At 42.2% G+C, this 24,062-nt stretch overlaps 1 protein-coding gene across 7 annotated transcripts; it reads right to left on the bottom strand.

Annotated features, from left to right (window-relative positions):
* Nucleotides 1-23,371, bottom strand: MFF (mitochondrial fission factor; the record flags this gene model as incomplete). 7 transcript variants are annotated; one of them, XM_084212218.1, is made up of 9 exons in its annotated part: nucleotides 4-1,843; nucleotides 2,206-2,290; nucleotides 4,230-4,292; nucleotides 9,757-9,915; nucleotides 12,994-13,068; nucleotides 16,488-16,576; nucleotides 17,565-17,737; nucleotides 18,587-18,804; nucleotides 23,235-23,371. In XM_084212218.1, the coding sequence occupies 8 exons, from the start codon at nucleotides 18,801-18,803 to the stop codon at nucleotides 1,712-1,714; spliced, it is 993 nt and encodes a 330-aa protein (XP_084068344.1). In that variant the 3' UTR covers nucleotides 4-1,711. The 7 variants fall into 7 exon arrangements, with proteins under 7 accessions (XP_084068350.1, XP_084068349.1, XP_084068345.1 ...); XM_084212219.1 differs by lacking the exon at nucleotides 12,994-13,068 and having other exon boundaries at nucleotides 2-1,843; XM_084212220.1 differs by lacking the exon at nucleotides 9,757-9,915 and having other exon boundaries at nucleotides 3-1,843.
* Nucleotides 23,372-24,062: the final 691 nt, after the last annotated feature.

Below are 24,062 nucleotides of genomic sequence, written 5' to 3'. Positions count from 1 at the left end.
TTGCACCATCAGAGTTCATACCGTACACCTTCAGTGCAAAGATCATGGTATAAAACTCATGAAAATGCAGAAAATGTGCAAAGCAGGCCTGGCCCTTTTTATCGTCTTTACTAAAAGACAAAGGCACACGCTTCAACATTCACGGTAAGAAAACATGCACAGCAAACGCCCCGATGTAGTCACGGAACACAGTAAACAAAGCTCAGAAAGAACGTACAGCACAGCCCTGCGGAAGCCAAGGAAGCAGTACAGCAGCCTGTACAGCAGTGCAACAGCCACACACTGAGCCCACTCTGACTCCAGAGCACAGGGAACGATGAGAGCAGCATTGCAGCATTCCTGCAGGCGTTTGCAGCACTTGGATCAAAATCCTCAAGCGTTCTCATGCTGCTGCTCCCGGGATCCTCTGTCCTTACCAGGGCACTGCCCCCGGACCCGTGTGCAGCTCCGACGCCGCCCTGGGTCGCGCTGTGCAGGGGCAGCCCTGGCACTGGAGTGAGGCCTCTGCGCTGCGGGGGGAGCGAGGACAGCGCTGAAACAGACCCCGGCTCCTTCTCCTCTGCAGCCGCCGTGCATCAGCATCTCTTCACCCCGCTGTGCCCCTCTGGAGCCCGAAAAGGGTCCTGCACAGGGCTCTGTGTCCAGCTGTGCTGAGCAAGGCTCCCTCTGAAGCAGCGCTGTGGTCTCTGGCACAGGGGCACGGTGAGTTGTTCTATACTCCCCGCAAATGAGCTGCGGCTGCTGCAGCCGTGCCAGGGCCATGGAGCCACCAGCCTGCAGGGAGCTCCCTCAGCACCCCTGTGACCAAACAAGGCCGAGGCTGAGCAGGGGATGTTTAAACTGACCACGGGATCAGGGCCCCCCAGGCTGGGCCCCCATCCCCACCACACAGCCTGACACCAGCGCCACAAGCCACAGGGCCTGTGGCCCCTGCTGCTTTGGAGCTAACTACTTACATCAAAGACAAATAGTTTACATAAATTCTCTTCAAATTATATTAAACAATGGTTTGTGGTTGGACTTTTTTTGAGAGTTTTATTAAAGATACTACACCAAAATCTTGTACTCCATAATATTTTGATCACTCACAAACTAACTTGCTTAAAAATGTAATTTATAGAAAAACATCTGCAAAATTAAACCTAAAAATAAATACATATTACACACTTCCGGACAATCTGCATGTTAGCAAAGAATTCGTTTTATTATTCAACCTGAACATATACTTAAACAAAGAACATACTCATGAAACAGGACACACTCCTTGATTATGGCACACCTCAAACTACTTGGACTAAAGGAAAACTAGTGCAATTGTTTAATTGCATCTAACAACAGAACAATAAAAATGACTTTGTATTCCTTTGTTTTTTGTTCTTTTTTTCCAAACCCATTCCACTTGTTCTCTCCACAACAAAACCTCCAGTGGTTAGTCCTGGAGACCACTCACATTGCATGAAGCAGACTCCCCATGGGCTGGTCCATGTTACACAGAAGCATGCAAAGGAGGATACTGCAGCATTTGCAATGCAAATCTATTAAATACGTTAGAAATGAACAAGGTGTCCCTTTAACACTGCAATTCTAGAGCCTTTATCTGTGGTGGAAGTTTCCAGTGAATTCATTATAAAACAGCATACAATCAGAAACAAACAAGGAATTTTGCAAATTGCTTGTGTTTTCAGCTTGTAAATCTTTCTGAGAGCTGTGTCTAGCGCCGAAACCAAAGCCAGCTATTGAGTAGCCAGAAAGCTACAGTAATGGAATACATGATCATTTCCCTCTTAGCCCGCTCTTTGTTCTCTTCTTCCAGGAGCTGGAGACGGCGATTAAGTTTGATTATCTAAAAACAAATAAAAGCTTTTAATATTTCATTACAAGTTGCCACACTTTCTAGAAGCTTCCGAATAACCATGTAATTAGTATCTCAAACAGATGGATGTTAAACAGTTGATGATTTGACCTTCTCTCTTCAATGAGTAGTGATCAGATCCTGCACTCCCTATTATTTAGGAACAGAAACAGAGTCAGATTCCACAGACTCCCAGAACAGGACATGGTATATGAGGGCAGTCCAGCAGGGGCACTGAGAGGAGCCCTTGCCTTGCCTGTTGTGGGTACCTCTGTAGTCATAGAGAAAACCTCCTCCCCCATTTTACCACTACAGCTTTATCCTAATGTTATCAACTACTGTGTTTTACATACCTGTCTTCTTAGGGAGGCAGCATCTACGACTGTCATGTCATCTGGTGTTCCCTCAAGCGTCGTTTCGAAGCTGGAGAGACTGTATCTAGCAAATGAAGGAGAGGGCTCAGCTGTGTCAGCCATGCAGATCAGCAAGTACCATATTTTATCAACATTCCAGCAGATGTGTATTTTGGTGATGATGGAGACAAGAATTAAAATTTTGTTTTGCAGCTGTTACAGAGTTGCATTTCAGTAGGATCCTAACTGAGTAAAGCACAAACAGATATGAAGTGGGTAAGTGCTTGACTAAATTCGGGTTGATTGCTCTCCACACTTAAAATTCTCTACACAGACAAACTTCCTTCTGACACACAGTTCCTCAAAAGACCATTTCCAGTTAACTGATTCATGAAACCTGAACATTGCCTGCCCTAAAGTGCCAAAGTTGCAAGAGACCTGGCCAGAGTAGAAATAACCAGAGACTTGCAAAGTGTCTTATGCTCAGTACCTACTTCAATATCCAAAGGGGACACTTACTGAGATTAAGAACCTCAGTCACATCAATCTCTATATTTTAGGCAGAGAATCTGGCAAACAAAGCCCAGTGCAGTCACTCACTGCTTGCTGAACTTTGTGTGCATTAGAAAGTTTGTTCCCAGAGCACTCTCAGTTTTCCAAATGCAGCAATTCAGAAAGAGCATTATTTCAACTCCAGGACAAGTTAAATAGATAAAGAACATTTATTATCAGTTCAAATGAGACACAAAGTCTTTACAGGTTTGTATTTTGATCATATAAGTGCTAGCTCTTAACCAGATTCATTTCCAACAAGTAAAGAGGTAAAGCAGTTCCTGAACCTCCACCTACTCCTGAGCTTCTCACTTTGTGTCTTAAAACCTCTGTTTCCAATATCATCTTCTCCTGACTTCCATCCTCATGAGGACCTGTGAACAACTGCTGCAGACAGCTGAAATGGAGCAAAATAACGTCAAGGTCACTGAATTCCCAACAAATACACCTAAAAGAACATTAAGCATTTAATGACAGTTAATCTCGAACTAACAAGAATATGAGTAGAATTCCTGGAGTTTGCAGAATGCCATTAAGTGCAGAAACTACTTTTGCACTGCAGGTTCTCCCATCACTTTCCTGACACTTCTCTAGAATGCCCTCTGAAAACCAGAGAGATTTCTGATAAGGGTCTTTTTGTAGCTATTTTTTTGTTAGTAGTACATGGTAAAAAAATTAGAAAATTCCACCAGATCTACAGCACAGCTGTCCCTCATTGTCTCCTGGGAAAGGCAGGGAGGGTCAGCATTTCAGTGAAATGCACGTGTCTCCCTCCCAGCTCACATAAGTGTATCACTGCTGCTCCACGATTTCCAAACCATTCCAAGTATTAAATCAAGAGCAAAACCCCCCTTGAGATACCTCTTAGACCATTTCAGAAACTGAATTCCTGAGTTAGAGAAGAATCATCTGTTTCAATCCTGTTTCTACTTAAACACAAATCTAACCTCCATTTCCATGAAAACACTGAAGTCTAAAAGGCAAGTGGGAAAAATGGATGTGAAAAGACTGTTTTTTCCCCATCAGCCTGACCATGGGATTATGTGTCAGTCTCTTATCCAGTTCTACTGAAATGGTATCAATCTGCCAAGACAATGGCAGTGAAAAGGCCTCCAGCTACAACCAACAATCACAGGCTGAGAGCACCTCCAAATTAGGTGAGGTAAGGCCAAATTTTCTAGTAAGCTCCCTATTAAATAGCAAATACTTGAACTATACAGCTCATGTAATGTAAGAGCCTACCCTCAGGCATTAATATGAGGCATAGTTCTGCAGCACATTGTATCTACCAGACAACTGAGATCTTGCAGGCGGCTTGGATGGGGAAGGAATAAAGGCCTGAAATACCTCAAGACTTGAGAGGCAGCATAAAAACGAGCACTGTGCTTTAAAGTAACATTGCTGGGAAGAGGGAAATAGAAATCTGAATTTTAGAATGAGTGGGTCATGACTAACAAAAAAATGCTCTTTACCTGTTGTTGTCATGATGAGGGTTAGAGGAAGTGGTAGCAGCTGACCCACCACGTAACATTGGCCTACAGCAGGATTTTGTAGATTGAAAGCACAAGACAGAAACAGGAAATGACAAGAGATAAGACGTGAAACACAAAGATCAAAGGAACATCAAAATACTTCCAGATATACTCTATGTTTCAATATAACTTCTATAATTTATTTTGTTGTAAATTGCACTTTCATATTTCTCTCATTCGAGTTTAATCAACACTGAATGTTTTTGCAGCTAAGACGCGTAAGCAAATTTTTGATGAAGCAGATTTGGAGAAGTTTCATTTACAGAAGACAAACAGGTGGAATAGAAATTTAGCCTTAAAAAATAAATATGGGGAACTTCAGGTTAAAAAAAAAAAAAACAAAAAAAAAACACCCCAAAACCTCACCCAACAATAACAGGAAATCAATAAATGTACTACAAATACTTATAAAAGCCCTTTTAATCACCCTCTGCTCCCTGCAGGGAAAGGGGAGATTTGTCTTTCCTGTATTCATCTATGCTAGATGTAATTCAGAAAACCTGGGCTGGCAGCCTAAGGGCCATGTATAACCTGAAGAGAGGGAGATCTCTCCAGGAAGTGACTACAGGCTTCAAGCACATCTCTTGAACATCCTTACACATGTTGCTCTTCTCCCTTTTCTTTCTGGGCAGGGAGGAAAAAACGGTAGAGCTTTGTTAACTGCTGCAACTTTCTAATATACATGAAGTTTGCAAGGAGAAGTTGGTGTATTGCAGCTCACCAGCAGTACCCTCTGACAAGCTGGCACTACATGTTTCCAGTGCCTCTGGTAATGAGGCATTAGGGTTCCACATCACAGATGTGCAACAAACTCTGCAGGAGCCTGAAATCTCTTCTCAATCTCCTTCATTTTCCCAATGCCAACTGGAGATACCTGTACCCTGCATTTAACCCACGTATACCGCAGGCTATAAAACTGAAAACAATCTAGGTATGAAAATCTTTACAGCAGGTCCATGTAGGAGGCAGAGCTTTGGTGACAAGGTGGCTGGGAGAACACTGCGGCTTGAGACCAGCCAGAACCATGCAAAAATATCAAAGCCACCAGCTTCACTTCAAAAGATCAGGATCTAGGAGCCTTGGCAAACTCTGCTACCTGGTAACTATTTATTGGGACCAGGTCCTAGTCTAGTTAGCACCAGAAGTGCACACCACAATGTTCTCCTTTCTAGCACTTAGGCCAGCATGATTTGTTTTACAAAACAGAAAGCCCTGTTTCTGATACATGCAATATATGAATGTTCTTACCTAAATGTACAAGGTCTTGCAGAAAGTTACCAAAAAATAGCTATTCCTAACCAGAGAAATAATTCAGCTGGTGTAAAATCTTCTCTGACAGATGCCACAACTAAATGCTCTGAGACAGTGTGAGAAATTGAGCAAACAGCAGCTATGGAGAAGGCCACAGAATTTCTCTGAGAACTTCAGTCACCTGTAACTAACTGGCAGATGTGTGAATGCCAGTGCCAGTGCCAGTACCCAGAGGGCACTGCCGACACCATCTGACACAGGACAACATTTGGATTCTGTGTAATGAGAACAAGTCTCAAGTGCTCTCTAAATTCAGCTTCTGCGCTATCTTTTGGCAAACAAAGTTTTACAGCTGTTGTAGAATTTATCAATCCTAATTCACAACTATCCTTCCCAAGGAAAGCCACAGGCTTGGAGACAGCTGAGGGCTACAGCAAGGCACAAAGCCAGAGCACTCTGAGATCTGTGCAAGGCAGGAACTCAAACTGAAGTCTTTGATCCTGCTTCCCAACACAGCCAGGCTGTTAAGATGCTGCAGGTGATTTCTTCCTTTTCTTAACAGTTCACTTTTTAATTCATTACATATGGACCCAAAAGGAATACCACAATATTGCCCCATCTCTTCTACTTGCTTGGCTTTTTTATATCAACAGAGAACTGATTACCTTGGTCACAGTGGCCTCGTAATTGAGTTGAGAACCTTACTCCAAAATTAGCAGTAAGTTTTTTGGCAAATACAGAATGTACAAGGATAATATAGGCAAGACCTTAAATGCATGGCCTTCTTGAAAAAAATAAGTGTACATTAGAACTTTGAATTTTCTGGCTACTTCTGTCAATTCTATCCTAAACATTAGTGCATGATCAGAAGAAGCCATAACACCAAGGTCATGTGTACTCCCTGCAAACACAGCAGCAACCTCAAACTTGAAGGAATGCTCAGGAAAACAGTCTAATACCAGTGGGAAAACAGGCAGTAAGGCAAGGAGCAATTGAACCTGGTCTGTCTCCTGCTGCTTCCACAGTGAGGATGCAACCCTAAACACAACAAGGGGTGGACAATTCAAGGACCTGGGTCCAGTTTCCATCATTGCTGTGCCTGTGAACAGGAGGCTGTGGCCAGCACACACTCCTTGCTCAGCAGTGGCAGCAGCTGTGTTCAGCTCTGGCTGTCCTTTAAAAAACCTCTGCAAGGGTCAGCAAGGCCCTACGAATGGGCAGTAGGATAAAGGGATGTGCTCCAGACATGAGCTGGGTGAGCTCCTGAGGTACAAACAGGACTGGCTGGCTCCAGCTGTTCCCCTTGCCTGTCTCAGTGCTGCCAGCAGTTCCTCCAGCACAGCAAAGCTGCTGCCTTTTCCAGCCTCTCCCACACCTGCACACCCATCTCACTTCCTTCTGACCCAGGCCAGAGTCAAGTTTAGCCCTCTTTGATGGTCTTAACTCCCTTCCCATTTTATTTCTACAATGAAAAATATCATTAACTTTCTCAATATAAAAAATGATCTTATAAAATCTCAGGATATGACTATGTGGGTAAAGTTTGGCATTTTAAAAGGACAGTGTTTTTTTAAAAAGGACTCAAGAGATAAGTCAGTTTAGATAAAATACAGATTTCAAAACAAGTCTATGCAGATATGAAATTGTCTCTTTTTCCTGCATTTTTAAGACATCACTAAGATCTCATTAAATGCATGGAGTTTTTTGGGGGCATGTTTGTTTGGCTGGTTTGTTTTCAGATTTTCTTCTGCTGCCTAGAGCATAAGAGATCAGTCTTTAAAGGACACTAGAGGTAGGTCCTATAGTCATTCCACAGAAATCGAAACAGAAAAATGGTTAGAACTAGAAACCAAAACTGACCTACTGTCCTTGTCCAAGCTGAAGGAAATGCAAGAGTAAACAGTGATCATTAAACTGTTGCTCATTTAAATAATCCTTTATGTGAGCAGTGCTGGCTGAGCTAGGCATAATTCATTATCTGCAGCAGTACCATCAGCACCTACCGTTAGCAGTTTTAGTAGATTGGAAAATGTGTGGGGGAAAAAAAAAGACAAGCTATAAAACAAGTTAAAAATATTTCCAGTGAGTAACACACAGCCAGATCTTGTTAGTTTTAAAAGATCTCTTCAAGTATTAAGCATAAAATGTTAAAATAGGTAAGGCTTTGAGAAAGAAAACACATTACACAGAGCAAAAGAACAGAGTGCAGGTTTAGAGCAATTTAAAATGAATCATATTTTGCAACCATGCAAGTGGATCATCCAAATTTCACATTCCCACGCCAGCTGTAATGGTGGGTGTCTAAACACCCAGCCACAAAGAATACACTTTCACCTTATTGAAAAGTTCATTATTTTAGCACCTATTTATTCATAGGTGACTAGAAAAAGGTTTCCCATTCCTTCTAGGAAGGTAAGTAAGAACACTTCGAAAATTATCTCAAACCAGGATGAGTAATGCAGCTTTTGAAGTATTCAGAATCCTAGATTTTTTCTGATAACTGAACTAAGTTGAAAGTGTATATATATGGATTTGTTTTCCAGAATCCAAGAAAACACAAGCAAGAGCATGCATAAGAGAAGCCAGGAATAAAACCTGTTAGCTTCACAGCAGACAGGGAAAAGGGCAACAGTTCCAATCTATATTTTAACAAGGACTCATGGCACAAGATCCTTAAGTGCTACTGTTCATAGACAGTACAATTTGTTCTTATCTGGGAGCTTTAATTTGGCAAAACAAATTTTTAATTGTTTAATTTTAATATTGATAAGGTAAAAAAAAAGTACCGATGCCCAACTGTTGATAGATAGGCATCAAAATTTTAACAGCTACAGCCTGGCATTTCACAGGATTAAATAATTCATTAGTTAAGCACCCAACCCATAGTATTTCAAAGGACTCTATGCAGCTGATTTTGTTTGTTTTTCTGAGTCCCAGTTTAAGAACACAAAGGCCAAAAATACTGGAATTCTTTACAATTCAGGAATGTTAATATGGGCATTTATATATTGTCAGGTCAGCAAACATGGTGAGCTACAGGAGGTGCCAGTTTGGAAAGTGACTGCAAACACAAAGACATTCACAGTAAGATTGGCTTGATAGTCACATTTCATTACCAAAACAAATAGAAAGCAAATAATTTAAACTTCACACTACAGACAGTAAGTGTGCTAAGATAAGATAGCAGAGGCACACGGCAAATTTCAAAGACCTTGCCAGCACAGGCCACACTGAAGGGCTGCAGGAGAAATGAGCAGTTCCTCCCAGTGTTCTTACCAATTATTTCCACTAATTCGACCTCCTGGCAAGCCCTGGGGGTCTGAGCTAGCCCTACACTGGAGACTGTGTGCAATTGTTACCTGAACTTCTGTGCTGGCATACAACTAACCTGGAAATCGCTTTTAGTAAATGAATATTGCCATTATTAGTCTTTAGGAATGTTTCTGTAGTATTAAACAGGCTGTTCTTGGAATGCTTCCAATCCAGACAGTCTAAGGATACACCAAGTGAGTAAAACTCCACTGAAGAGAATGGAAATAACTACACAGGAATTGCCATGAAGCTTGTTCTGGCTCATTACTCTCCAAGTGTCAGGTTATCCATAAAACCAGAGACAGCAATAACCAGAGGAACAACCAGCTCCCCAGTGTCCCCTGCCTTTCCTGCTCTCAGCATCCAGGGTGGCCACCATTAGTCACATGGCCACCAGAGAGAATTATTCCCAAAATAAACCATGACAGTTTCAAGTCTTGACACATTATCAAAGTAGTCTACAATGCCTTTTAATATTCTACGCTGTTTCTGCACATTTTTTTAATGCTTCATGACATCATCAACCCAATCTTATTGATTTGCACCACTGCTCACCACCAGAAAAGCAGAAGACAAGGCTTGTAAATTTGTAGGCTCAGGGTCAAGTATTAATTGCAGAATATACTGATAATCTCGAACCAGCAAAACCCCTTGCAGCCACAGGCTAACCCTTCCTATAAAGATTTTTATTTGGAAGGAAACCAAAATAATGCTATATTTGAAACAGAAGCATTTTGAAATGTGAATTTTGGACATTTAAATTGCTTATGAATAGTGAAAGCAAAGGAAAGCAAAAGCAAATAATTTCATCTCATTGTTGTGTGAACAGAAACCAAACTCCACTGAAAAGGAGAAAAGAAAAACAAAGCAGCAGAAGGCGGCAGAACCAGTGACAACCAATCACCTGCGGTTTTCATCCAGCACATCCAAGACCTGCTGGTAAGCCCTACGAGTGGAAGACTGGATAAACGACAAAATGCCACGAGCAGAGTAAAGATTAATTCCATCTTCAGGTAACATATTGGGAGGACAGACACGAGCCTGTTGCAGTGATGGGGTCACACTGTTTGTACAAGCATAGTAAATGAAGAGAGAAACACTAGAGTCAGATTTTAAATGAATAAAAGCTTTTCAGATACACCCCATTCCAAAATGCTTATTGCTTGCTTTTGGTTTACCCTTCTCCCACCACTGTAAGGTAACACTCCCAAATTCCAGTAGTGTGGGATTATGAGCTGCATTTACATATGTCCATCAGAAACACACACAGGTAGTAATAAGGACACAGTTTTGATCTGTTATACAAGTTAGTCCTAGAAAGTGCTTTTACAGCTAAATCTGTACCTGTTGAAGCCAGTGTTCAAGTCCTCACTTGACATCAGTGAGAGGAGTATTTTTACAAGCACTGGCATTTTAAGAAAATCCTACACAATCTCTTTTCAAACACAAGCCTTTTTCAGTAAGGAGAATCTCACACAGAACCCCTTCAACAAAATTTTTGGAAGCTGTGATCAAGACAGTATTTTGATTTGCACATGACCAAGTCTGAAAGCAAAATGCAACAAATTCAAAAAATAGTACAAAATTCACATCCCAGTGACAATGAATTACATGATCTAACATGTTGACTATGATGCAAAAAATATTATTTAAAATATGCAGGACTGTACTTCAAACATGGCCATTTGGATTATACCAAACTTGTCTATCAGGGAGAAAATAGCTTTGGTAAGCTGCCTACAATTTGCTCATGTTTCTTTACATTCAAAGTGACTTTTCCTGCACACAGCAAGACTTTTATTTTTTAAATCTAGAAACTTTATTAGAGATAAGACGCTTTTTTAGTAAGAATTAATGAGTGTTAACTTAATGTAAATATTAACACACATGCAAACTAAGTGCAAGCCACTGCACCCTTTAAATCTTGGGTTACTTTTTATTCTGTGATTAGCACCCATAATTCAACACATTTCCTTGCCACTTGTGCTTTGCTACAACAGCTTTGGATTTAAAATGTCAATCTTTTTGACCTTGGCATTTTAATAAAACATTAATGCTGAGTACTTGGAAGTTGGTTTGATATCTGGCTAATCTCTAGCTGGGTCAGAATTCTGTGGCAACTCTTAATTTGAACAGAGCTGCTCTGCACATGGCTGGCAGTAAAATCACAAAACTGAGTAGGACAGAAAGTTCCACTGAGCAGACTGAATCAAACAATGTTACACAAATGTCACCTCTCCCACAGCAGAGCTCAGCCATCATGGGCTTCAAGGGACACCCACAGACTGCAGCAACTGGGGCTTGGCTGACACTGGTCATTGTTACCTCAAGGACAGGGATCTTTTCAGGCTGCCACAGACTACACTGCAGTAAATATCTGGTTGCTTTCTTACAGCTTTTATTGTTCTCCCACACTTGTAGAATTCACCTTTCTTCTATATTTATGATGACTTCTATTTTGTAGTCAATAGTAGTGGTCACACATTTTACTATGGAATTGCACTAGAAATGCCCATGTTCAACAGAAAAATATCAAGCAGCAGGGGCAAGTTCAAAATATTGTCATTAAAATGAATTTGCTGGATTGAGGCAAATGAAGGTAGAGTTAAGGCCTGAAATCACAGTATATTTTACATTAAAACTAATTTCTCCTGTGCATCTCTTCAGGGACGTGCAGAATAGGGTAAAAGACAAGTAAAAAAAAAAAAGAAAAAAGGTAGCAAATAATATTTAAACATATTGCAAAACAGAAAAAAATTCCTGTTGTCCAGAATGGTATTAGTATAAATACTACAGTAATGATTTTTTAATGCAAAGATTTCTGTATATTAAAAAGATTCTAAAAAATTAAAAAGCAGGAAAAAAAAACCCCAGTTTAAACTAGAACTGTACAGAATTCTCTAGAATTAAGGTACATGTGCTGATTAAAGTCAAATTTATACAATAAGGAAAAAATCAAAATCAAAAAACAAGAATAATTCTATGAAGGACACAAAGGCCTTGACTGTCAGGTGGAGAGAGAAGCAAAATTTTTTTCCTTTTCCAGGATTTGAAATTGCTGTCCTGTAAGCATCTGGCAGTCCTTTGGACTATATCAGAGACCATGGAGAAGAAATATTATGAAGCAATTACCTGATACACAAATCAGCCCAGATAACGTAAAAGAAAAAAGTCTCTGCCATAAGGCAGTTCTCTAATATGTAGTATGAGCATTTATCATTAGACATTGTGGCTATCCCCCCTTCCCCCCTCCACTTCCAGTGAAATGGTCCAAGTTGTAGGTGTAATTTTGTTTCTCATCTCTGAAAAGAATACTTATATAACAGCTCCAGCCACTGTAACTTCCCTGGTTACAGACACCAGTCAATTCTAGAGCTTGGAACCAAAACAGACAGGATGAAATTACAGACATTACTATGAAAGAGTACAGTAGCATTTTGCTATATGCAGTTTTTAGCTTAGCAGCAATCTCCCCTAAACCATCTCAAAGCATTTGTGGTGTACACAGGCTTTATTTCAGGTATTTCTCTGACTTGCAGTTCTGGTAGTATTAAATGAGAGGTAAACAGACTTAACTAATTAAGGTTACTTTGAATTCAAGCACATAGACAGATGTGCACACCATCACCTTTTCCTCCATGACTTGCAAGAAGAACAGAATTTCTCAAACTGTGAAACTGAACTCTCTAGAAAGATGTGTTATGCTAAGGAAAAGGCTGGAGCAAAAAGAAAATTAAGTGCTGCCCACTTTTCCATGCACTCTTGGTGGTTTGGTGATTTCCAGCAGAGAAGTGGAATCCTTGCATTCAGCATTGGCTGGCAATGACCAACAAAAAGCTTTGTTTCTCCAGCTATACAAAACTAGCCAAAGAACAGAATGTCAAACAAATTAAAGCTAATTTGAAATTTAATTTCCCTTTCATTGGCTGTCAGGTGTTTTTCCCTGTGCTCTTTACAGAGGGAAACAATTTGGCCAAGTTTGAGAAACCCTGAAGCAAAATTAGAAACAACACATTCAGTGTAGCTGTTTCAAATTTTATATTCTAAGCTAGAGGTACTTAGTCAGAATATTAGTATTGCAGAGAGCTACAGAATTATACACACTCTTGCTTTTCATATACCAGGGAAGGTTCAGGCTTACGTGCAATCCTTAGTCGAAAGAGGTGACTGGACCCGTGGCATTTTATTTCTTGGGACAGTATCTGATCTGTGCCACCTTGAATAATAATTGTAATCTCTTAAGTAAGCATCCTTAGAAAAAGAGGGATTGTAATTTAGAGTTGTCATTATTGCTACACAGACAGTTATTGTACCAGCAGGTACTTGTTAGTCCCAGGATTTCTAAGAGCATTAGAGAATTACTGACTTTAATGAAGCTCAGCTGCCAAAAAAATCCTCAGAACTGTCTCTGCATGCATCTGGATGACAAGAAGAGAAAGGCAATGGAAGAGAAACCACTATTTGTGCATGTCAAGAACACTGTGATAGGGAGCCCAGCCAACTCTCACTTGCACCATCTATTCCAGAATGTTTGATTTTGTCACTTTTTAAGTCAAGCCTTGGAATTTCACACAGTACATCTGACTATTTTGTCCAAGGAGCACAACAGTGTCCTAGACTAAAACTTGAGAACTGTAATCATATTTTGAAAGCAAAGGTTTTAAAAGGCAGTGCTCCAAGCACCTCTTCAATCCTTATCACAGCTCTGAGCAGCCCATGTGGACTTCCTTTTCTATTTGAAGATGTGAACCAAACAAAGCACAAAAACAAAGAGCTGATTTTTGTCAAGGTAGAGCACCACATCATTTGTTAGTGCAGAAGAAAACTCTTTTTTCAGCCAACAACACTGGATATAAGAACTTCAGCAGCAGCTAGTTTCTTGTATTCTTCTAATTAACTGAAAACTAGTATTTCCAGATGGTAAAGGAATTCCAAGGTGATATAAATGAGGCAACAGCTGCACAATAACATTTTCTGTAGTGCAAAGAATGAAACTTGTGATTTTTTTTTGCAGTTTACACTGTATGTCCTGAGCTTAAACTGTGAGGAAACAAAAGCCAAGAGGTTGCTTTTCCACTAAGTACAGAAGGCCTGGCCTTCCTGCATTTGTGGGAGCTACACGGGTTCCACTGTGACTGTGGTGTTTTTACAATCTGAATTCCTAGAACATTCTGCTGAGAGGAAGCCAGGTACAAAGTCACATTCTCCACTTGGAGAGTGACAAAACCTGGATGAGGGAGAAATGTCAGACTAAACATCAGAGTGCCAGAGCATGTTCAAAGTGATTTTTTTCTTTGGATCATATTGAATCAGAAGAAGCAATTATGACAGAGAAAGAAGCCATTTCTAGGAACCTGCATGATTTCAAAGCAGATGATCTAACACTAGACACAGCATAACTTCTGTCATAAGAAAACAGGCACCTGGGAGGACAAGAGAAAAATGAAGTTCTACAAAAATACATTATCTGCAGGTCAGAAGTGCAGAATACTGCAATGAAGAAGGATGTCTTCCACATGGGCAATAGAGAATACAGATTTGAAGGCTCAATATCATCTAGCCGTTACTTATCTTACAAGCAAGAGAAGAGATCCTGGATCAATCAAAAAGATACAATAGAGGGTGCTTGGCATTGGAAATATGATTTATTTGACAGACTTTATCAAGCACTAGCGTGGGTATCAAGAGAGGAAAACTAATCTCTGGTGTGTAATAATTTTCTGGCTTTTGTAAATGATAAACTGAGTCATGCCAGCTGTCAGTCACATGTTCCTTCATCACAGGCTTTTTAAATTTACAAGATTCCAGGTGCTTATTGTATTGCTAAGTCTCCGAAGGATTGATAGAAGATTAAAATACTGTGACAGCAAATAACATTCAGACCATGTAAACCCAGTAGTTCTATATATAACTACTGAGTGACAGCAAAACACACAGGTGAATTTTATAGATTTAGGATTTTCAGATTCAAGAAGCCCAGACATGTGAGAACTCTGACAGCAAGTACAGGCAGAGCGGATCTTACTGCTTTCTCAGATGGGCATGGCCCATGATTTTTGGAAGACTAAACTAACATGGGGATCAAGTAAAGCAATTTCAAGAAATTGCAAGAATTTCTTTACCAATTGTTTTTTCCTTTTAAGTGCAATACATCAAAGACTGGCAAAGCAGAGCTGGCAGCATCAAAGGGAGAAATATTTCTACAGCAAGCTCCCATCACATGAAGACCATGGTACTCCAGCATGTACCATGTCCAAACTGCCAGATGGGCAAGAGAAAGCCACTCTGAAGTGACATTATAGTGTGTCCAGTCACATAGGATATTATTGGGTAAGTGACACCACAGGGAACTTGGACACTGAGGAGGCTGATAGAACACCCAGAGACTGAGCTGATCAGGCACTTAAAGATGGGAATCTGAGTTTTGCCAGCTCAGTAAATGTGTGTGACTCTGCAGACCTGAGCACCTAGACATGAGCAATCTATAAACTTGTATGAACCCAAAGTCTGATCAAATAAGAAGGGGAAGATATGAAACAATATTTCCATAAATATCTGGAAGAGAAAAAGTGTAACATGTCTGAAGTGTGAGAATGCAACAGAGTACATTTCATTTTAGCCAAATTAATAGGTGGACAGATAGGTGGTACACACAGTACCTCCTGGTGCCCCTGATGTCAATAGAAGAAAACAGGCATTTCTAGGGCATACTTCATTTGATCTACTTTAGACTAAAAATAGGTAGACCTTAAGTAGGCTATGCACTTATTTCCCTCTAGTTACTGAAAATTAAGTTTGATGGTGATCTAGCAATATTGTTATACAGTCTACATTGGGACAGATGAATCCCATCTTTCAAATCTTAAATTTAAAGCCTTTTCTCAGGCAAGTATTCCTTATGGCAGCTCTATTAAAATTCATACATCAAAGATTCCTAAGTGTTATATTGCAAAACCAGTTATTTCCAGGTGGAAGGATGCTGTCACTCAGAATAAGCCATGATTAATCCAAGACTATCATATCTAATAAAAATTTACAGACATGTATGTCTTCAGAAGGCACCCTAAGAACTGCAACCTTGGATGGTAACAATAGATGAAGTTTCCAGTTCTAAGTGCTCCTTGCCATTTTGGTCAGAAAAGATTAAGATGTATATACTCACAGATTCCAATACATGTAGTACAGTGACACCAGAGAAAAATTACTTATTCTAATATTTATGAGGAAATAAAAATATTTCTTCTCCAATGAATGAAAATAATTATAATATTAATAGTGAAAGAACTGGGAACATTTTGATGCACGAAGAATTCCATTTCCTGAAAATTCAGGGGGAAAAATATTGTACCGACTCAGAAACTGAAAAAATCTCCTGAAATAACAATTCCTGGTAACTGGTGAAACCAATTGTGAGCCCACAAACACTTCCACCTATCCCCTGCAAGAAGTCACCTCCCTAAACAAAACCCATAGAAAAGAAGAAAAAGGCTGGTGTTATAATAGTTAAAATTATGTTCTTGCCACAACATACAAAACATTAGCTGGGAAAAGCAAACGAGGAAGAGGTAAGGAAGGAAAGAAGGAAGGAAGGGTGTCCCAAAGGTGCAGCAGTGGCCCTGCAGGGGCTGCACTCACATGGAATCGTTGCGGGCCAGCTGCCCGTTCTGCCGCGTGGCGTTCTCGCTCATGGAGCGCTCTCTCTTCAGCCTTCCCACCGCGCGCACCTGCAGCACGGAGTAAAGGAGACATCAAAGCCAGAGGGTCCCAGGACACAGCTCTGTGCTCTGCAGGACTGTCACTCAGACCTGCCCTCAGATACAAAGGCACATTTCCAGGGGTTTCACAGTGGTTAGGAGGAAAACAGCTGATGACAGATGTGATGCTGGCAGGTGTGGAAACAAGCTCCAAACTTACTGCTATCCTGCTGCTACCCTGTTGCAATTCATGTGACCTGATGTCAAAATTACGAACCAAGAGAATTTTCAATATTCTCTGGAGATACTCAAAGCTCTCTGGACACAATCCTGAGTAACATGCTCTAGGATGACCCTGCCGAGGGAGGCTGGACTAGATCAACTCCAGTGGTCCCTTCCACTCTTACCCATTCTGGGATTACTTCCCACCACCAGAGATAAATATACTCCTATTATATTTTATAAGCCTATAGAATACGCAGTTTCATAAATAATTTTCCATTTTTAAAGTGTCAGTTGCCATTATTCACCTGGATGCCAATGTTATACCATTATTTGAAGTTGTTTTTTTCAGAGTTTCATTAAAACTCATTAATTCTGTGTGGTGTTATATCATCTGGCTATGAATTCCATAAGTTAACCACATACATTATAATGTATAACTATAGACAGCACAAGAATCTAATATTTTGCTGGTAATCTGTAAATAAAAAAAAAAAAACAAATTTGCAGCTTTCTCTTCATCACAAGGACTTTTTTGTTAGAAATATTTTCAGTAGTACTAATTATGACTTTATTTTTGTAAGTAGTGAGTAAGCTTGCTGAGCATGGCAATTCCAGGCCATCTGCCACTTCAAAGTCTAAACAGAACTACTATAGTGCTAATAAAAATATTTTTGTATTTTCCCAACATATGTCAGCACCAAGCTGATCTGCACCACATAGAGAAATCCTTGGTCATTTCACTTTCTTTAGCAGAATGCTTCTCATCTAAGGAAAAAGTAAAATAAGTACTGGCCTCTTCACTTTGAGGTGTCTGCTGTGGAGGTTTTTCTAGGTCCAAAAAATCTAGCGGTCGCTCACTAAGAGAAATAACACGGGGAGGAGTTTTCAATGCCAGTGGTTTGAATGGAGTAGACTGAAGAATGTCAAGGTCTGCTGGTCTGGAAAATGGAATGTCTTCACTATTACCTGCAAGAACATCAATTGTCAATAGAAAGCAAATTGTTTTGAGGCCTGAAGGCCAGTGCTTAAAAGTTCAAAAGGACATTGCAGCAGTAACTTCTCCTGCCTATGCCAAATGATGAAGTATAACCTTCTTGTATGTTAAAAACTACTGTTGAAGGGCTCATAAGGACCACATTGACACTTATTTGAGCAGTTCCTCTGAGGACAATGATCCTGAGTAACCCTGAACCACATAAACTGTAAATGCAAGTGAGAGCACTCAAGACACAGTCCTATCAGTGTCTTTGACTGGGGACATCAAAGCATAAAATACATGCGTGTCACACATTTTGCAAACTTGTTAGACTTTCAGCTGTTCTGGATATGTCACTGTAAAGCCCATGACCACAAATACTAAACTAATATTGATAGAGTCAACTCATAATAGACAGATTATCAACAAAAGCAGCACTCTAAGTAAAATCAAACATGTTTTTCATGACAAATATAAAGTCCAACCCCAACATTTGTTACAGCTACTTTAGCTTACAGTTAATTACTAAAAATCGGGTGTAAATCAATAAACAGTAATTTTTTCTCCAAAAATAGCATAGTAAGATGAAACATCAGCAATTAAACCTTCTGTTCATAATTAATTCATCATCTGTCTCCATTATAAGCTATACCAAAACTATTCGTGAAATATTTTCAGACCTTTAAAAACTTTCCAAGTTAAAGAGCTTTAACTATTTAAACACCAGAAAGCATTTTACAGGTTATTCTTTCAAAAATGACACATCAGTATATATTTTTTCCATCCAGAAATCTGGGTAACTAATTTAAGTTTTCACCTGCACTGCGATGCAGACATACCTGCCACTACAATCCGCTCTGGAACCTGCATAGTTACACTGGCATTTGGAAATCCTTCCTGGCTGTTCTTGTCCAGGTCAGAGTTGTGAGGAGCCACCTTGAGCTTCTCGGGGACCCTCATGCGCTGGCTGATGCCCTCGGTGTATTCCATCTCGTACTGCAGCCGGTTCATCTCAGCCATCTCGGCAGCCGGCGACGGGAACGCCGCCCCGCCCATCCTGCCAAGGCAACCCAACACTCAGACAGGGACAGGGACACAGCAGAAGAACGGACAGGAGATGCTTTGCTCAGATTCCCAGGGAAGTGGGAGATAATAACTGAAGAGTCTTATTTAAAGGAACAAACTGCACAGTAAAATTCATTGGAAGTGTAGTCACAAAGTGCTGGGAGGTGCAGGCAATGAAAGAAGAACAAACCGTTGTAGACAATGTTCAAATTGAGGGTTCTCCAACTGAGCCACAACAAGTTAAAAAAAAATCAAAACCTTCTGCAGGTAAGGTACTATTCCTGCACTGGCTGACAGAAATAGAAACATAAACAAACACATCAAAGAATCAGCAGCATTGGTAGGAAATCTATTCAGGATTGGTGAGAAATCCAAATTACTGATTTGCATTTACAGAAATCCAGTATACTTATGGTTGAGAAAATGGCTGAAGTCTCACGAAACTGCATGTTGAGGCATGGGAAGAAAGAAAAGACACAGGCTGGGCAGGAGGCTCCTGCTCACTGTCAGTCACCCAGATCTTACAAGGACAAAGTTCCTTCTCAACAGCCTGTCAAATCAGCTTGAAAACTGAGAATATTCATAACCCTTCCCAAGTGCAGCAATTCTTTAAACTTGTCACTTCTATATTTTTCTGCAAATTAACATCTTACTTTTGTGGAACTGATACAAGATGAGGAGGAGAGAGAACAAGACTTCATTTAAACTTAAAATCATTTGCCAATGCTTTATATATACGTTTTCCTAGAAAAGCAGTGGAATTTCAAATCAAGCAGGGGACGAGTGCCCTAGAAACTGGGCTGTTAGAAACTTACTACTGTAATTGCTGGGAGTTGTGTTAAAGACCAAGGTAACTGGGAGTCTGAAGTTAGATTTAGGGTCAAGAGAAAAAGAAATCCTAGAGCTGTGCCTGGGGGTGCTGGAAAGAGACCTCAGACAGCTGGGAGGAGCTGATTACCTGGGCAGTGACCAGTCCACCTTGCTGATGGCTCAGACCCAGATAATGGCTATGGGCTCAGTTAAGAGACACCCTGAAGCTGCATTTGGAGAGGGGCTGGAAAGGGGCTCCCAGATGAAACACTGAGCTGCAAGAACTGGCTGTGGGAAATGTCATCCAGGCCACAGCTGGGGGCCTTGTCAACAGCTCAGACTGCAATGATGCTTTTTTAGGGTCAGAATAGGAAAACAAAGTTTCTAGACACATATATATTTACACAGCATGTAAATATAGCTTACACTGGCAAACCTGCCTATGCAAAGCATGGCTTAGTCCAGCACAAAATCTATGACTAGTGTTGCTTAAGTAGGTCCCTAAACGAAGTAACCCATCCTGGCAAAAAGGCAGGGTTTGCCACTAAAATTGCAACTACATTCCTTTACTATTTTTGGCAGCAAGGCCATGTCTGTCGCTGCGTGTGCACTCTGCTGAGCTGAACGTGCAGAATGCAGAGAGGCCTCAGTGCAGAGCAGCCCAAGGCAGGTGAACCAGCCCAAACCCTCCCACCATCCCACACAAGCAATACTTCCACATTTACCAATAAACCTTGAATAACCCTCAGGCAAAGCACAGAAGTACAGAGAAGGATCTGGACTGTGTAACACACGACTGCACACACACTGAGTGTGATTACCTGGTGGTCCATCCAGCCTTGGTGTTATCTGCAAGGCTCCCTATCACCAAAGATCAAATAAAGCATCTCAATAATCTCCAAGTGTCACTGTAGCACAGTAGGAGAACAGGTGATCAAGGAGCAGGCTAAAAGATCACTGTGTAACCTTAAAAAAGGTCTATGTAAACTTTAAAAAAATTACTTCTAAAGGAAATACTTGAAGTGCTGCACATTTAATCCACCTGTATTAATTATCACTGTTTGTATCAAGTGAAAGAAAGTGAAGTAACCCATTTAATTATGCATAAACACTTCATAGGAGTTCAAGAGGTGCTTAAGCATCTGTCACTTCAAAAATGTTAACCTTTTCACATGGAGTTTTTTTCAGCCCTGCCCTCTGATTTTACAGACTAGATCTGCCCCTCTTGCAAGACATTGGCTTGATCAGCCAGTGACATGAACAAAATACACGGCCATCTGAAAGTTCTACATTCCAAAAGGTGCCTTTCATTTCAAACATTGTCTGTGATCAGTAAAGCATTTCCCAATCCCATAAAAATTATGTCAACAGGGAGACCAAATTTTAAGAACTTACAGTACCCAGAGTATTGACTGGCAGCAGCTTTAAGCATACTTATTGCTCACATGTGACAAAAGGTGTTTCCCTGCTTCACTCTCATTTGGAAACACTTGGCTGGCTCCAAGTTTAGTGATCAAGTATCCCTGCCCTGCAGCAGTGTTTCCACCACAGCTTGGTGAGGCTTTTGGACACAAGTCTGTTTGCACAACAACTGCTTTCCAGCTGCAAGGCAAAACCTACACAAAGCCAGACAGCAGTAGAAAGTATTTATAAGCTAAATAGCACTGTGTAGGTTTAGCAGTGCTTGTCAAGGTCCTACAGATGCAAAGCCTCAGTATCTCCCTACTCTTGTCTACTTTGTGTCACTGAGAACTGGATTTGCTGTCAAAGTGATTTCAAATTTCATTCCTTTTTACAAGAGAACAGCAAAACAAAAAACAGTGAGATCTCAGCAACAGATGAAACATTTTAATGAAGCTTCTGAACAAAACAAAGTTCTGTTTTCTGCAATGTCCTTGTTATACAAAGCATTTTACAGAAAGCATTAATAATAAATCAGGTGACTGAGGATTTTAAAATTGATATTTACAGAACTAAGTACCTCTTAAAAAGGCATGATAATAGAAGTCTGAGAATGATAAGACAATAAAAAGCCAATCACAAATACAGGATAAATAGAAAATGGCTGAAGTGCAAATGAGCATCAACAGGAAAGAAAGAGAGAAAGAAAGAAAGAGAGAAAGAAAGAAAGAGAGAGAGAAAGAGAGAGAGAGAGAGAGAAAGAGAGAGAAAGAGAGAGAGAGAGAGAAAGAGAGAGAGAGAGAGAAAGAGAGAGAGAGAGAGAAAGAGAGAGAGAAAGAAAAGATAAATCCAGAGGATGATAAGGCAAGAGAGAAAAAAGAAAAGGTTATAGAAAGTGAATGTTCAGAAAGACACAGGAGTACCTCCCTCTCCTAAACAAGAAGAGATGAGGATGAAGCAATGCATACAAATGTGAGGGACAACTGTTTGGCAGCGTTTTGGCCATAATCACACATTGGCCATATCTGTGCTGCAACTGTTCTGTACAGTGTGGAGCCGCAGATACAAGAAGATGAGCTCTGGTAACAGTATAGCTCTGTCAGCACTGAGCTCAGAGAGGTTTTACAACCCACACCAAACTGTAGCTTCTCCAGCTCCATTACTGTTTGTTCCTGATGTGGCTACTTCACAGATTCTCTGTTCACGTGCACATAAGCTACAAAGTGTTCCCTTGGCAAGCATCCAGTTACCCTTGGACAAGGAAAAGGGGGAAGAGGAAGACGCAGAGCAAAGCTGACGATGCGAATTAAGGACCCAAAAGACCTTATTCTGGGCCCCTGTAACTGAATACAGATCAGAGAGTCGTGAGCTAACAAAGCACGAATGGAACAATCTGAGGGAGAGGAGCACCAGGGCCAGGCTAAACGCTCAAAGCTGCTCTGCAGAGCACAGTTACAGGTGCTGAACTTAAACAATGCACTGGCCCCTCTCCTCAGCACTGGCATGACACCAACAAAATGCACCTGTGACACACGAGCAAGGCTATATGACCACAAACCACTAAAGACTGTGTTCTTTCAAGTTTGTTTTACTCCAGCAGAATGCTTTAACACAAAATACTTTTAATATTTTTTTTTTTTTTTTAATAAGAAAAAAATGCTGGAGAGCCTTAGAAGAAAAACATCATTCTGACAACCATTTTTCTGGAACACCCAACTATTCACTGCGCTGTGGCGGCATTGAAAGCATTCGGAAATAGAGGGGGTGTAGGTGCTTCCTTCCCTTTATGGGGGGTGGTCACGGCGGCTCAGCCGATAACGTTCGGGGGAAATGGGGTGTTCGCGACCTCGGCGCTTCGCCCCCGGGCGTCCCGGGCGGGCGGAGCCCCGGCACAGGCTCCAGTCCCGCTACCGAACGCTCCCACACGACCCGGCCGCGACCCCGGCACCGGGCCGCGGGACACAGCCCGAGGGGCCGGGCCAGGCCGGGCCGGGGGCAGTGCTGGCAGCCCGGAGTGGGTGCTGGCAGGCGGGACGAGCCCTGAGGGAGCCGGGGCTGAGCGACACGCGGCCGCGGGGAGCGGGGGACACACGGGCTAAAGGGGCTCCGGCTGCGAGCGCGGCGAAGGGCCGGCTGCGGCCCCGCGGGCAGGCCGAGCCCTCCGGGCGGAACTGGGGCCGCTGCCGCCAGGCCCCGGCGGTCCGTACTCACCCGTGCGGCGGAAGGAGGCCGGGGAGCGCTGCCAGCCCGGCCCGGCCGGGAGCGCGTCAGGCACCGCGGAACCGCACCGCGCTCCGCGCGTCAGCCGCCAAACGCGGCTTGCATGTCCCCATCGGGTGTCCGTAAGGGCCACGCGTCACGTGACTGGAGGCGGGCGGAAGAGGCTCTCGCCGATGCCTCACGTGTGAGGGAGGCGGGGGCAGCCATCTTTACTGAGGGCAGGCGTGCGCCGCGCAGGCGCGTTGGGGTGCTCGGCAAGGTGACCTGCGGCGCGGCCCCGCCCTGCCGTGCCCGGGGCTGAGCTACGGCGGGAGAGCCGCGCGCGGTGCCCGCACGGAGCGGTGCCCACACGGAGCCGTGCCGTGTGCCCCGTGCCTGGCCAGCGCGTCCGGGTGTGCGCTGAGCTGTGGCACGGGCAGGAGCCGCGGCATTGGAGTGCGCCGGGCCCTGAGCGCTGCTCCAGGGCAGCCCTACCGCTCGCCCAGCCCCGCCTGGGGCCGGCTCTGAGCTCCCGGGGCCCTGCCCGGCCCACAGCCATTGGCGCCCCGTTACCGTCACGGAGCATTTGTCACCAAACGCGGGTGACAGCCGTGCCTTTCGTGCCCCGCTGACGCCCAGCAGAGCTCAAACCCTTCAAGGGCACCATTAGGTGACCCTTCCTGAAACTGATTATCAGAGAACCAGGAGCAGCTGCTGCTTCCTGGCATAACTCAATTTTTCAACTCCACACAGGAAAATACAATGAAAGATGCCGTTATGTCTATGAGGTACTTTTTAAAAAGAAGAAAGCAGGCTCAGAGCTTTCTCTGACTTTGGATT

The sequence above is a fragment of the Fringilla coelebs genome (genome assembly GCF_963513975.1).
Source record: "Fringilla coelebs genome assembly, chromosome: 10".
NCBI lineage: Eukaryota > Metazoa > Chordata > Aves > Passeriformes > Fringillidae > Fringilla > Fringilla coelebs.
Note: the sequence above shows the minus strand (reverse complement) of the source record. Positions and strands in the feature narration are given on the sequence as shown.